Source organism: Tachypleus tridentatus, chromosome 2 (genome assembly GCF_004210375.1).
Source record: "Tachypleus tridentatus isolate NWPU-2018 chromosome 2, ASM421037v1, whole genome shotgun sequence".
NCBI classification, from domain to species: Eukaryota; Metazoa; Arthropoda; class Merostomata; order Xiphosura; family Limulidae; genus Tachypleus; species Tachypleus tridentatus.
The window spans coordinates 131,915,414-131,931,533 of record NC_134826.1 but is presented as its reverse complement, the minus strand read 5'-3'; the positions used below and the strand labels follow the sequence as shown (position 1 = coordinate 131,931,533).

The 16,120-nt window shown below is 33.1% G+C and overlaps 1 protein-coding gene across 1 annotated transcript in view; it reads right to left on the bottom strand.

Moving 5' to 3' along the window:
• Nucleotides 1–14,546, bottom strand: part of LOC143245132 (MAM and LDL-receptor class A domain-containing protein 1-like) — a 209,706-nt gene extending 195,160 nt beyond the window's left edge. Inside the window, exons 1-5 of the mRNA XM_076491067.1 lie at nucleotides 14,348–14,546; nucleotides 11,269–11,334; nucleotides 9,345–9,491; nucleotides 2,305–2,564; nucleotides 1,966–2,065 (exon numbers count right to left, since the gene is read on the bottom strand). Coding sequence (XP_076347182.1) covers nucleotides 1,966–2,065; nucleotides 2,305–2,564; nucleotides 9,345–9,491; nucleotides 11,269–11,334; nucleotides 14,348–14,405 — 631 coding nt within the window. The 5' untranslated portion in view covers nucleotides 14,406–14,546. The remainder of the gene's footprint in view (nucleotides 1–1,965; nucleotides 2,066–2,304; nucleotides 2,565–9,344; nucleotides 9,492–11,268; nucleotides 11,335–14,347) is intronic.
• Between the last annotated feature and the right edge of the window lie 1,574 nt (nucleotides 14,547–16,120).

Here is a 16,120-nt window from a genome sequence, read left to right as displayed (position 1 = left end):
TTTTCATGGTTGGGGCTCTTTAGTTCCAGTGAAGGAAAATCTTAATGCTACAGCATCCAATGACATTCTAGAGAATTGTGTGCTTCCAGTTTTGTGGCAACAGTTTGGAGAAGGCCCTGTTTTGTTTCAATATGACAATGCTCCTGTGCACAAAGCAAGGTCCATAAAGACACGTTTTGCCGAGGTTAGTGTGGAAGAACTTCACTGGCCTGCACAGAGCTCTGACCTCAACCCCATCAAACACTAAACTGAACTGGAACACTGACTGTGAGCCAGGACTTCTCACCCTACATCAGTGCCTGACCTCACTAATGCTCTTGTGGCTGAATAGGAGTGAATCCCCACAGCCATGTTCCAAAATCTAGTAAAAAGCCTTTTCAGAAGAGTGGAGGCTGTTATAGCAGCAAAGGGGGAACCAACTCCATATTAATGCCCATGGTTTTGGAATGAAATGTTCAACAAGCACATATGGATGTGATGAAAGAATGTCCACATACTTTTGGCCATGTAGTGTATTTATAGATATAAAAGCATATTAATTGATAAAATAATCAAGGATGGGGACACCAAATAAGCCTTTTGGCTTGTCACAAGTAATACTCCAAAAAAACTGTGACTGGATGGCCCTCAAAAGCCACAGAATTCCACATTATCCGATGCACTCTAGACCATTTTTAGATGTGATAATCTAAGGTGCAGAAATTTACACTAAAAGTGCCCAGACAGGATACACAGAATAACTAGAGGTTCATCTAGGAAATATTTTGCAAGAGCTAAGCAGTATTCTCAAACTTTCATGTTCAAATATCTTCATTTAATTGCAAAGCAAAATGATACATGCTGGAAACTTTACATACTTTTACAACCATCTTTTCAAGTAACTTTCTTTATAATACACAGACTAGATTTTTTAATGGCAGATAATGTATTAGATCAATAAAAATCAAAAGTTTTTATAACTTTTTGTTTTTATTTGCTGAAAATATCCTCTAACTTGCATTTAAGTTCATATGTGCATCACTGTGTTGTAAACTTCAACTGAAATAAAACGTCTTTTAATATTTTTAACAGCAACTTCTTGACTTAACAATATACAGTGAACCTGAATGTTATAAATGAACAGAATACTTCAAGAGATTGATAAATTCTGTACTGTAATACACAACCAGATTCTTTGGATCAATGCAAATGATAACATTAATTTATAACACTCAATATAATAAACTTCTGATATGTTTTTATTTGTGACATAATATTACTGAAAACAATTTTGAGAATTTTGTCATATACCTGCTCCTAGCCCACCACAAACTTCAAATGGCTTATGTAGATCTCTATCCAATTTAGGCTAATCTAAATTATTTCACATATAAAAACTGTTTTCAAGGAAAAAATATATGTATCACATGTAAATTCCACACAAGTGGATGAGAAGTGCATATCTTTAACACGTTTATGCATTTCCAAGGTGTTTGAATACATTTTTTTTTGCAACTGATTGGCTATCCATCAACCACCCAGTTAAAAGGAGCCTCACATATCTATTGTATATTATCATAATCATCAAAAAAGACAAGATAACCTTAGATCAAGCCTACTAATCCAAGCACCCTACTTCTTCCAATGTTTTTTTTACAGGAGTTGAACAAATTTGATGGAAGATTATTTTATCAGTAAAACGTCAGGAAATCAATCACATGAGAACAAAATATCATCCATTAATACTAAGAATGTTACAGATTCAAACCAAAAGGCAAAATAATGTAGTTATTTAATTCAATTTTTTTACTACCTGATGAAAGTATAAGCCAACATTGTGACAGTAAAAATTTCTATTTAAAAATGACTTTAAAAACTAACAAAAGGCATTGATATTACCCACTGTGCCTTCTTCATACACTGAATTGGTATGACAGCTGGTGAATAATAAAATTAGACAATAACAAGTTATTTCAGAAGTTATACCTTGATTTCCTTCACATTCACCAAGAGAGAGAGAAATATCATCCAGTGCAATGTCACCTTCTTTTTGTGTCCTCCAGTGATGTATTGCAGCAATTACCACCTAAGCAATGATAAAAAATAATGAATAGCTAGAAACTATCACAAAAAAATTAGACATATATAAAATTAATGAACATATACATAAACTTAAAACTGAAGTAACACAAATCAATGTGATTTACTCCTTAGTAAAAAAAAAGTTAATGAAAAATATATAGAATAAAAAACTAAGTCAAACTTTTCACAAGAAAAATTAACATCTGTCTTTGAGTTATTTAAAGTGAAATACGTTTAACATACTCTGTAAGTGTTTCCATCATTTTCTTGAGAGTTTAGAGTGACAACTGCCTGTTTCCATTGGTCTCCCTGATTTTTATATTTCTGGAATACAGCTGTCTCTCCCAGACCTTGCTGAATAAATACAGTTAAAGAGCCCACATGTGATCCATACATATGGTACCAAAAATGAAGACAATACCTGGAGGTCAAGAATGGACCTAAGAGACGTGCCGTTTCATCTTTACCTGAACTAGCGTTAATATACAGGTATGATCCATTTCCTATCAAATACCAAACAATTTTATTGCAAAAAGAACTAACACAAATTAACATTTAAAACATCTTAACAATAAATTAAATATACTGTAAAATATATTTCAAAATTTTGAAATAAAATTTATAAAATAAATCTAAAATAAATAAATCTAATAGTCTAAAATCCAGATATTCATAATGATAATGTACACATATATTTATGCATATAAAACAAGAATCATCCACTTTGTGTGTGCATATACATATTTACGTATTCACTGGAAACATAAAACTGGATTTACATTACTTAAAAAGCAAATATTAGTAAAAATGCTCAATACTATGGAACATAATAATCAAATAAGTATTAGTATATCAAGTATACTGAGGTCTTACATGTGACATCACAAAACTTTCCATTTCACTTGATGCCAACGTACTGGACGTAAAACATTATTTTCTAGCATTCAACAGCATTTCATATAATCACAAGATTCTGTAAAGCTTTACAAAACCACATGGGTGAAGTTCTGCTGGCATTCATTGATACTGAGTAATAGAATTATTTTTTAAGGAGGTACTAGTACTCATTTGAGCTGCTTTATCATTTATGTGTACATATAGATTTCATTTTCAAAAACAGATACACTTTATCCAGCTGAGCACCTCTTACTTTTGTTTGAGAATTTGGCCCCTTCACAACTATAAAATTGTAAGTATCGTCATCTACAAAAGTTAAGGATTGAGAACTAAACAGCTACTTAGTTTCTTAATATATCTTTCTTAACGTAAATCAACAATCAAGATGATTTGTAGTGGCATCAGATAACTTGGTATTAGAAAATAAATCTGTCATTATCATTTAAGACAAATGCAAACATTTGAAGTGAAATGCTTGCTAGTAAATCACAAACCAAGCAACTTTTTAATATGAGTGCGAGACCTCTACACGTGGCAAAAAGAAAAGATTTCTTTGTATTCTCATAGAGCACATCACGTGAAAACTGAGATAACAATCATATGTGGTTTACTGTTTAAAATCACCAAAGCGTTTCCTCACTCTGACAAACACAATATAAAAACTGCAAGAAAGAACAAACTCTGCCCACATATATTACTAAAGAAACTTTTAGTCAAAATACCATGCACACATATACAAAAATATGAAGCCTGCAAAGCAATCTCCTGCAATATGGAAGAACCAAAAAATAAAAATGTTGTCATAAATTCACCTTTTCACAACTACTTTCTTCTATGACAATATTTCAAACAGACAGCTAGTGTTTCTGCATTACATAAGCAAGGTATGTTATATATTTTTACTTTCATTCACAATATTAACTATATTATTTAATATAGCATATGTCATTACTTTTTATTTTACTATTACATTCTTATGATAATTTTTTTCAAATTGTTAGCTTTGCAACATATCTAGAACTAATCTAAATCCCTTAACCACAAAACCAAGGAAGATCAAGATAACTGTACATTTCACAAATGCGTCATTTATTCTCAACCATGGTTTAACCATTAAAAGCATCATCACATACAGACAGAAATGTTTTGTAACAGGTTCGTATATGTTTAAACACACATTCACACAGAGACAAGTGGGGTAAGAAATGGGGAGGGACTTCAGTTGTTATGGTCATTTAGAACATTTTTGGCATTTGTTTTTAAGACTTCTATTTATGTAAAATTTCCAAGATGTCTAGTTTCTTAACTTTTTCAAAGAAATGTAAACTTTTGCAATTTTTCTAGATCAAATTGACATTTAGTTTCAATTAGGTGGGATGCAATGGTTGAATCCATTATGTTTAATTTTTGCCTTTTAGAATGTTTTTTAATTCTTTTTCTCTATGGGACATCTTGTTTAATACCACTGCAGTCTTGACTGGTTAACTGGTAAATACCAATTTCAAGTATCAATTGTATAAACGTCTAAAGCTGCCAAACCTCATGAGATATTATTCAGATTACAAGTAAAAATATCATTACAAGTGAGGATACTCAACTGATGAAACAACTGATCAAAATATCAGAAAAGCATGCTTAATTAACTTTACTGATTGCAAGACTGATTTTTAGTTTTGCTTTAAGCAAAGAAAGATAGTGGTATGCATAATTATGAATTTAGGAAAATTTAATGATGATAATTTAAGATACTCAGTAAGCTGTACCGAGCACTGAATCTTAAATAATTTTTAATTTAACAAGGTTAGATTTAGCAACATTAAGCTAGAATGGGCCTGCACACTCAAACAACGAAAATGTAATAATTTGTCAATTTTGATATTTTAGGAACTTACCAAAACCTGAACCAAGACAAACATGGCTGAAACGACTATTTAATCAACCTTAAAAAAAAAGAAAACACCAAATCATTCCTCATACTTCTGCCCACCTACACAACATAAAATTATTCTATAATCCTATTTCATATTCTCATAATTAATAAAAATGATTTCAGAACAAAACAAAAGTGCTCATTAGGGCTATTTAATCAATTTCAACACATTGGTTTGTGCTGCTCTTTACTTGTGAATGTGACTAGGAATTTGATTCTTACAGGTTGCAATTCCTTTTAGTTGAAGGAATTATTTTTACATGGCTTCTGCTAGAATATCTCTTCATATTACCATGGAGCATATCTTTTTCATATGTCCAACATAGTGCAACAGTACCATTTCTATACTTTTGTTCTCTTATTAAACCCTATCAATGAAAATGGACTGGCTTTCACAGTTTCAGTTAATTGTTCTTTAGTGGTATATCTTGAAGAACACTGAAGGAATTAAATGCCTTCCCTTTTGGATTCACCTCTACTGGTAAGCATGTCATTCATCACATGCATTTGGTCTTCCTTTATACTCAAAGGTAAATGTGACCAGCCTTTGGATAAATTCTAAAAGTCTCGAAACCGTCTTCCTCCGATTTTTGTAGTGTGGTATCAATGCCTGATCAATCATAAATAGTGTTCCTTTTACCTCATACACACGTGCACCAATAATTTTCTTTCAGTTCGCAAAGAAGGAGCGATAGGAAAACGAGGTAAATCTAACATCAAATGACAAAGCACTTATATAATTCAAGTTTGACACTGAATTTCATAGAAATATGCTTTCAATTGATAGAACCTCGCTATTTAAAAAAATAAAAAGTATATTTTTGAATTTTTTATTGTATAAATTCTGTAAAAAATATCTTTAAGTCTCTGTGAATTCTACTTAAATCTTTTATTAATTAATCTATAAAAAGTCATTAAGCATCTGCAACATACTCTACATGAAGCTGTTATCTCAAGCCCCAACAATGTCTTAAATATTACCATAACCTTTTTGTGTTGCAGACACGCTAAATCAGCCATCGGTTTTTGTTAGATCAGTCGACCAATGGTCAAGGGTCCATTTGTAGAATCACTCAATGTGCCAACAAGAGTAACTAGTGTTCGCTAACTAAAATTGTAGGCTTTTATTCTTGAAAGAGAAAATTTGCTGCACGAAGTGAAACCCTAAATAAAATAAAATGTTGGAAACCTCCTCGAACAATATTTGTTAAACAACAGAACATCGAAGACAAGTATACGTTGAAAAATTTACTATTAAAATAGAGAGAAGAGAAAAATATATATCGTTCGTCTTAGTTCTACATTTTTACTATTAGTTATTAAATTTTGCTACAATATACTTTATTTTTCTAATGTGGTAAAACGGATAAAACTTTAAAATGTTAATATAATAAAACAATTACAGAAGTTAAATTTATCATCGTGAAGCAACTACGTGAAAATTGGGAAAACTGTAACTCAGTGGAAAATGACAAAAATCTAATCACATTATGTGCGAAAATTAAATCAAGACGCATACACACACTGATATATCAATATATACAGGGTGGCCCGTAAGTCCCTACTCATCCACATATCTTATGTATCAAGTGTATCTGTTTGCTGTCCCTCATTCTCGCTGCATAATATTATGCGACGCCATGTTCTGTGAGGCATTTTCCTCAACATAGCAGGGGTTATTGTTCCAAATGCCGCGGTAACAGCTACCCTCAACTCATCATTAGTATTATAACGTTGTTTAGACACAATGTGGACGGGTAGGGGCTTATGGGCCGCCCTGTATATATATATTGAATATATTAATTGAGGAGGCCTCGGCATTTACACAAACGCTTATCGAAATTTTAATCTGGGGCAAGAGAGCAGCTACTTTCAACAAAAACGGTCTGCCGAGAATTCTATAGAACGTAATATCATAGTCGGGTTGCATTGCAAAAACTGTTTATTACTCTTGGCAATGCACCATTCCGCATTCAGTGGTGAATAGAGCACAGGCTATGGACCACTAAGGAGCGTAAAAATGTTACTTGGTCAAATGAATCATCCTTCGCCGTGTTCTCGACAAATAAATGAATGTACGTGTGGCGCCAACTTAATGAACTCTACAGCCCTGAGTGTTTTGGTTCAACAGTAAAGGGTCTTGATGTTCAAGTAATGGTCTGGAGCACATTTTCTTGGATTGATTTGGGCACAACATATACCTGCAGAAAACAAGGTCAATGCTAATCGTTGTTTAGTTGTACTGAGTGATCATCTTCGCCCCATGTTACAGCATTTCTGTACTGCAGAAGGGAGTGTCTTTTAAGATGACACTGACCTTATCCATATGCCATCTTCTCATTCACAAGATATGATTCAGATCAAGCATGCCTAGAATATTCTGGAACGACACCCAATATAGCGTTTTCTACTGTATCCATTCTTCCACAATAAAATTTATATTAGGACCCCTAATGGTTCAACATTACAGTTAATGTTTTTTTTATATATACACACACACAATAAAATATTATTGAAATTAAAACTTATTATATTGAATGTGTTAGACTATTTGTTTGTTTGTTTAGAATTAAGCACAAAGCTACAGAATGAGCTAACTGTGCTCTGCCCACCATGGGTATCGATACTCAGTTTCTAGCAGTGTGAGTGTACAAACATACCACTTTGTCAGTAGAAAGCGTGTTAAACTAAGATAATTTCATTGGATGATTTTATAGTACCTTTCTGCTCTAGTGTTAATTTTTCTACTTCTTTAGCCTTGTTTTGAAAAACCTCAAGATTTTCCAATTTAAGGCAACTCAAATTTTCATAAGTTAGTCTTTCTCTTATACAGAGAATATTAGTTGTTTATAAATAGCCCCTCCAGTAACACAACAGCATTTATGCGGCTTACAACGCTATATGCCCCGGCATGGCCAGGTGGTTAAGGCATTCGACTCGTAATCCGAGGGTCGTAATCCCTGTCGCACCAAACATGGTCACCCTTTCAGCCGTGAGGGCGTTATAATGTTCAGTCAATCCCACTATTCGTTGGTAAAAGAGTAGCCCAAGACTTGGTGGTGGGCAGTGGGTGGCCTTTCCTCTAGTCTTACACTGCTAACTTAGGGAAGGCTAGCGCAGATAGCCCTTGTGTAGCTTTGCGCGAAAATCAAAACAAGTCTAAAATCTGAGTTTTGATCCTCGTGGTGGTCGAAGCACAGATAGCTCAATGTGTAGCTGTGGTTTAACTACAAACAAACAAAAGCTTATCAATAATTTTAAAATGGGCTTTTGATTGTAACATCATATTTAACTAAAGTTCTAAAGTTTCGTAAATTGTTGTTGTTGTTGTTATATTGTTACATTTACCTAGTATTTTTGTTTTATCTTGTTTTGCTTATTTATTGTTCATGTTTTAAAAGCAAAGCTACACAATGGCTATCTGGTCTGTGTCAATCAGGAGTATAGAACCTAAAAGTTTAGTGACTAAACCCTCAAGTTTAACGCTGAGCCAATGGAAAGATTGGGGTGTTTTTTTTACTTTTGCAATTACATAAGTTTAGCTTTTCTAGAATCAATGGCAAGTATTAGTTGCTCCATGATGATTTCCATATACATGTTTGGTTAATGACGTTATGATTTCTGGTACTAAGCACTATTGATAATCAGTAATTCTTATTACATTTATTTCAATACAGAAAATTCAATTTTTATCAAATATATTTTGACATTTTATAATAATTCTAAAGTCTCTTAGAAATAATGTAATGCTACTCTACTTGATTTCCTTAAAACTCGTATTTTCCACAACAATAACACTGATTTTATTAGAAATATGACTATTCTGTTTTACATTCCTACTGTTCTATTCCAACACTGGGCCGATTTTTTTGGATTATTTGGTAAAGCCAATGCCAAGTCCAGTCCATGTAACACTAACATACTAATTTATTACTTCTTTCTTAATATTTTTAAGTCTAATTGATTTGCAAACTTAATTTTAATTGCAAATATAATGTTTCAAAATAAATTCTGAAATTAATAGTAACTACGCCTAGGCTATTTAGTTTAAATAAATAAACAATACATAAATCAACAGAGAAACTGAACAAAGAATAGACGCAATAACTCTCACTTCTAACATTAAATAACGTTTCTGACACTGAACTAAATCACCATTGACATATACATTGAATTCTCCACAATCATGTATTTATAATTCAAATTCATTTTTACACACTCCGCAAATTTCTAAAAATATTAAGTACATAGGTTACAATACTAGAGATATCAATGGTTTAATCAGAAAGTTTATTGGAATTTCTAACAAATGACTAACGCAAGTAGGAAGTTTCTCCGGTATCAAATCATTAATTACATTATCTTCAGCATGTACACTACTACTGAAAAATATTTGAATAAATTATTACGTATTGCGAAAACAATATTTCTTTTCACTTTAACAAATATTGCTAACCTGTTCCTACTGTATGATCAACAGATGGGCCAGTGTATGGAGTCAAAGTTGGTCCACGACCAATCTCCCAGTTCATATTTTTATTAATATCATCATTCTTCCAGTCACACATCCCATCCTCAAAATCACAAAAATAGCTTACTGGAGCTAAAGAAGAAAAAAGTTACATGAAACCAATGAGACAGTGAAATAATTACATATGTGTTACTATTCGCTCTGTACCACAATACAACCTTTTACCTATTTACACAGAGTTGTAAATATGTAAAAAAAAAAATTGTTCATATAAATAATTAATAATTGAGCGTTTGCCACTCTCAATTTGCTTTTTTTTTTTTTTTTTACTGAGACAAAACTTGAGTTTCTTATATTAAAAATATTTTGGAGCCTTAACACCACGATGTTACAGTACATGTCGCCAAGGCTGGTCATTCTCTATCTGATGATCATGCATATGGACAATGGTCCTGCGGCATAGTTTCCAATGCAGAAAGACTCCGTTGAAAGACTATCATTTCGAAAGCACACCACTCGTCCCTGCAGGTTTCTCAGTGCTAGTTTCAAGAGTCTAATCACAAACAAATCCATAAATGCTATATCTGACGTCTCGCCCAGTCATATTGGAAAGCAGGTATATAAATATTCAGTTTCTCAGATATCTTAGGTATATGATTGTTATACGGATATCTCATGAAAACAAAGGTAGTGTCAGCTTCTTCCAAATGAGATGCGAAAAATTGGGGATATTACACTATACATCTTGTGAGTACATGTAATATAGAACTTAAAAATTGAAACAGTTTCAACAGTAAGTATTTTTCGTTGGATGCAGGGGTTATAGGAGAGGCTAAGACACATTTTGGGTAGTTCAACTCAGCAAAACCCCATACGCACACACACATACACTTCTAACCTCCGGCTCTGTGTGGTTTGTTTATTTTAGAATTTTGCGCAAAGCTACATAAGGGCTACTTGCGCTAACCATCCCTAATTTAGCAGTGTAAGACTAGAGGGAACGCAGCTGGTCATCACCACCCACCGCCAACTCTTGGGCTACTCTTTAACCAACGATTGATCGTCACATTTTATAGCACCCCCCGGCTGAAAGGGCGAGCATGTTTGGTGTGACGGGGTTTCGAACACGCAACCCTTAGATTAAAAGACGAACGCCCTAATCACCTCGCCATGCCGGGTGGTCCTGTGTGGAATCAACTTGTTTCTTTTTTTTTTTACTCTTTTGTTGCGATTATTTACTGATCAGAATTGAAGATTCGAGTTACAATATGTAAATATGTACAAATAAAAAATAAGTTATTTTCGTGTGTCAGGATTCTCCATCTTAAAATACGTCTTGCTCGAATATAATTTCGTATGTACGTAATCATATTGTAGTTTACTGAAAAACAGTTTACAAATTTAAAATATATGCTAATTATATCAACTGATAACAAACGTACGCTTATTTCTATTTATTTCAAAGTTAAAACATTGCTCTTGAAATTAAACTATTAGTAAAATTACACGAGGTCTGCAATGCACTTAACTTTCCAATAGGTTTTACTTGTAGTTATGCATTTACGATACGAAAGATGAAAAAAAAAAAAAACCTCAGCAGAATTGTTTGATTGGCTAAGCATACTTTACTTCTATGATGTAATGGGTTACTTGGACGAATGAGCAATGTTAGTGATGCCATATATATTTATAATAAAATTGAGTACCTAATTTTATTAAAGAAACGGTAATCAGAGTGTACAATAAAATTTAATATTAGATTAAAAATAAAATTGGTGACAAGAAAATGGGTCTGGTAAAAATGTTTTTAACTTATTAATTTTAATCAAATAAAATACAAAAAGAAAATTATATAAATGAATAAGAAACTACATGAACACTGAATCATGGAATGCCATCTTCAACCTACATTCTGTTGGCGCAGTACGTCCATTTTCACGATTCAGATCAACTGACGTCACCTGATCTGAAAATCCTGAAATATAATAACATATATGACTTAATAATGATAAGATCACTCAAGCGCTAAATGAAAACTTAAAGCAAACTAATATAATTTTCAATAAATATTTATTCATTAATATTGAGAAATGTTGTTATTGTTAGAATTACTCAATGTTCACAATTAAATTTATTGTTTGTTTTTCACGGGTTAAAGAGACATTTTGATTTTTTTAATTCTTATCTTACGTTCATATATCAATACGTTCTGTATATACTTTACATTATATGTTATATTTAAAAACATTTTCTAGTGCGTATTTTGATATTAAAAACATGGTGTCTGCGAACAGATGTTATCGGTTTATAATCTAATTTTTCCTAAGTGACTTAAAGAGTTCAAAAGTGAACCAGAAAGTAAACTTAAACCACTAGGTAGCGTTTCTGTAGAATACTTGATTTGTTAATTTGTTTTACAGCAAGGCGACAATGGTCTATCTGTTGTTTCCACCGCGAGTATCAAACCCTGACTTTTATTGTTGTAAATCTGTAGACACACTGGTGTCCTTCCTGAGGCCATAAAAGTTACGGATCTATTGCTTTTGCAAGATTGAATACGAACATTGGATATATTAATACAACTAGCGACTTTGCTTTAATCTTTGATCGACTCACCTTTGTTCTTAGCACTAACCTTAATAAAACTGTGTTTACATGATTCGCTGATCTGGCTATATCAGTTTATTTTTTAGTTCATTTTCATTTTTTTCCTAAAATGGTGTACTTTGAAACGTGAATATTCTTTAGTCAATGATCGCATATGAAGGCTACTATAAAATTTTGTAATATCACATAATAATACGTATATAAATTTTCAAAATATCCCCCAGAAAAAGCTTGGTAAAGGAATGACTACGTAGAAAATGAGTACATAATATAGACAGGTAAAATCTCAGACTGATGTAATTAAACCCCACATCAAACTACTACTAACTGCATAGAAATTATTTGCATTATCACATTTACAAAAGAGAGAAACATTAGCAACTCTGACTACAAAGAGTGGTACAGCGAAATGTTTACGGACTCACACTGCTAGAACCAGGGTTTCGATACCCGTGGTGACCAGAACACAGATAGCCCATTGTGTATGGTTTGATTTAAATTTCGCACAAAAGTACACGAGGACTAACTGCGTTAGCCGTCCCTAATTTAGCAATGTAAGACTAGAGGGAAGGCATCTTGTCATCACCACCCACCGCCAGCTCTTGAGCTACTTTTTTCTTTTTTACCAACGAATAGTAGGATTGACTATTTCATTATAACGTCCTCATGTATGAAAGAGCGAGCATGTTTGGTGTGACGGGGATTCGAACCCGCGACCCTCAGATTATGAGTCGAACGCCCTCACCACCTGGCCCCCATTATGTAGCTTTGTGTTTAATTCCAAATAATAAATGAATGAAACTGATTTCATAAGTAAAATAAAATCTTAAAAGCAACATTTAAATAAACCATTTTAGATTCAATTTAACTGACATCATATATGTGAATTATATTTATGTTTTTTTACGCACTTAATATGTTGATAACCTTATTTACACATTATTGTTTGTTATTATTATTTATGTGCTGTTTAGATCAGGGGTAGGTTTGTTTTTTTTTTGTGCCATAAATTTGTATTTCGAAAAGTCAAACTTGTTAAAATACAATGACCCGGTGAAATGCTAACAACAACTGTCATGAAAACAAAACAGTTGAACAACAAAATTCTTCGTAAAGTGTGGGACTGATCATTACATTGCATCACCTTCGTGCCTGAAAAGACAAGCATGTTCGGCGAAGAGTTTCGAACTCGCAGCCGGAAGACTCTCCTAAAATGACCTTAATTAAAAGCGGAGTCTGCTGAGGGTAGGGGGGGCTACGCACCTATTATTATAGGAGCATACAAATTATGTTGGAAAGTACAAACTCTACCACATACAGATATTTTTACAAGGCTCGTGATTTAACCTTGAGACCTTTCTTCTGTGACAAAAACGCCCCTCGCCGTTTACAGTCTGTGTGTGTGATAATATCCATACAATCCCAGGGGCGTGTTTTTACTTATACAGATTATCTTCGGTACTATCAGTTCTACTTGGATAAATAAGATTTTTCTTTTCTCTTAGTGTTATCAGTATCTACTTTTATTGTTTATGCTAATCTAACTATCCATTCAAAATCTCTGTCATATATACCTGTTGACTTATAATTTTATAAGATGAATTTCACATTTGCCTAAAAATATGTATGCTATTTTCTAACTAAGCTTTTTTTTATTTTGCGTGTATTTCTTATAACAAAGCCACATTGAGCTATCTACTGTGTCCACCGAGGGAAATCGAACCTCTAGTTTTAGCGTTGTAAATCCGAAGACTTGCCGCTGTCCCAGCTGGGAGAGTCTAACATCTTTTTTTCTTTTCTTTTTTTGAGGTCTTTAGTTGTTACCATAACTACTACTGTAAAAGAAAATTTGTGTGTTCTTGGTATCATAGTAAAGGAGTGTGTTTTACTGGTAGCACTATAAATGAAAATAAAAAATAAGTTATGTCTTTTCTTGGTACTCGGGTTTTGTTTGTTGGCGCAACATCTGCCACAATTCGACCATAGTCAAAATTTGTAAAGTTTCCAATTCAATCCGACTTTGAAAAATGCTGCTGCTAAGATGTTAACATTCAGTTCGATTGTTTGTAACTAAGCACAAAGCTGCACAATGGGTTGTCTGTACTCTGCTCACCACGGGTATCGAAACCCGGTTTTTAGCGTTGTAAGTCTGAAGACATAACGCTACGTTCCTGGGGGCATGACCTATTAAAGCTATAAATCAAAAGCGGAAACGTTCAGAATTTGAAAATTTCTGACAACGAGCTAACCAGTTACCTTTTCCCTACTCTTACACTACTAAACTTAGGAACGTGTAACGCAGATAACCCTCCTGTCGTTTTTCTCGAAATTAAAAAAGAACAACAAGTAAACATAAAATTTGTATGAAGTTTTATTCTTACCTGTTCTGCTGCCGAGAACAAGGAGAAACACAAAAGCAAGAGAAATCCGCTCTCCCATCTTGAAAAGATGAGAGGGAATTAATACAAAATGAACCTAATTTTCTGTGGACTCAGAATATATATCTTGGTCGTTGTCAACGTCACTTGAATGTGTATTAAGACTGACAAAAGCTGGAAAGAACTGAGAAATATACTTCTTTATCTATTCTTTTAATTATTACTGGTCAATACGACAATGTACAAGAGTGATAACTTCAACTTATTCTTTATTTTTATTTACTTGCTGATTAGTTAGTTTGATTTGGTGTTTTTTGCACAAAGCAGCTAAGCTATCTGCGTCTGGTGATTAGTAGATTTTATCTCACTGTGCTTTTGGTCTGGCCTTAGTAATAACAAGAGTAGTGAAAAGTAAAGAAACAGTTGAACTATATCTTAACAGCATGTTTCGTAACAATAAGATTATGAAAAGGGGTGGACATAGAATCGGTTATCTATAGCGAGAGACGTTGTTTTGGTTTCATCGCTTGCATCTAAACATGTATCTCAGTTTCTAGAAACTGTTGTTTTTGATGTAGAAGTAACAATTTTATTTCTGCTATGTATGAAAATTGAACCAAAAAAGGTGTATTTTTCGATATTTTCGAAAAATAACAAAATAGATACATAGGTATGAAACTGGATAATAAGTAATGACGTACAGTCAGCAAAGTATACGTCATTAATTTAGTAATAATTTTAAATATTTACAGGTTTATGTACGTACGTAATAATATTTTTATCTTTTGTTCTATTAAAATATGTGAAAAATATACATAAGAAATGTGAATAGACATTATTTCAACATAAAGTGAATTATATGTTATGAAAGAAGTAGTGATGTTTCACGCTTTTGGCGTAAAGTGATATAAGAAAGAGTTAATTGGTGGAAAATACTTTTATGCCAAAAAAAACTGATATATACTCGCCGATGTTCATAAATTGCAAATATACATAAATCGGATAGTTTCTAATTGTTTTTTGTTTTGAATTTCGCGCAAAGCTACACGAGGGCTATTTGTGCCAGCTGTCCCTCATCTAGCATCGTAAGATTAGAGGGAAGGAAGGTAGCTAGTCATCACCATCCACCGTCAACTTTTGGGCTATTTTTTCACCAACAAATAGTCGGATTTTCTCTAACATTATTACGCCTTCGCAGCCGAAAGGGAAACCTTCTTTGGTATGACAGGGGCTCAAACCTACAACCCTCAGATTAGGAGTCCAGCAATTCTACCTATTTGGCCATGCCGAACCAAATTGATTTCTAAAGGAACAACTCCAAAGTTACGTGTAAGGTGAAAATATGTCAGTATTATCTGCACGTTACAAATCAACTCGAATATGTTGAGATATGAAAAAATGAAAGACCTGTCGAATTTTAAATTTATTGAAGTACATAATTCTGTTACTCATTTCACAATGCATATTATTAATTGTACCAGTTAAATAATAATTAAAATCTTTTATTCCATTTTTACGAAAGTAATCAATACAAGTACCAACTGGGATTTCTAAACATTCATCTAAAACACTTTATTGACGGATCTAGGATTTTCTACAAAAAGTTTGCCAGTGTTGTTTTCAGAATATCTGAGAAATGAGTGAGCATGGATGAGGGTTCCTATCCTGAACCCAGTGGCTAGCGTGTCGGGCTGTTTATATGAGGTTCCTTGGTTCGTGAACTGTTACCACAAAAACAGAAAATCGTGTTCAGGACCGTTGGTGTGTAATGAGTAA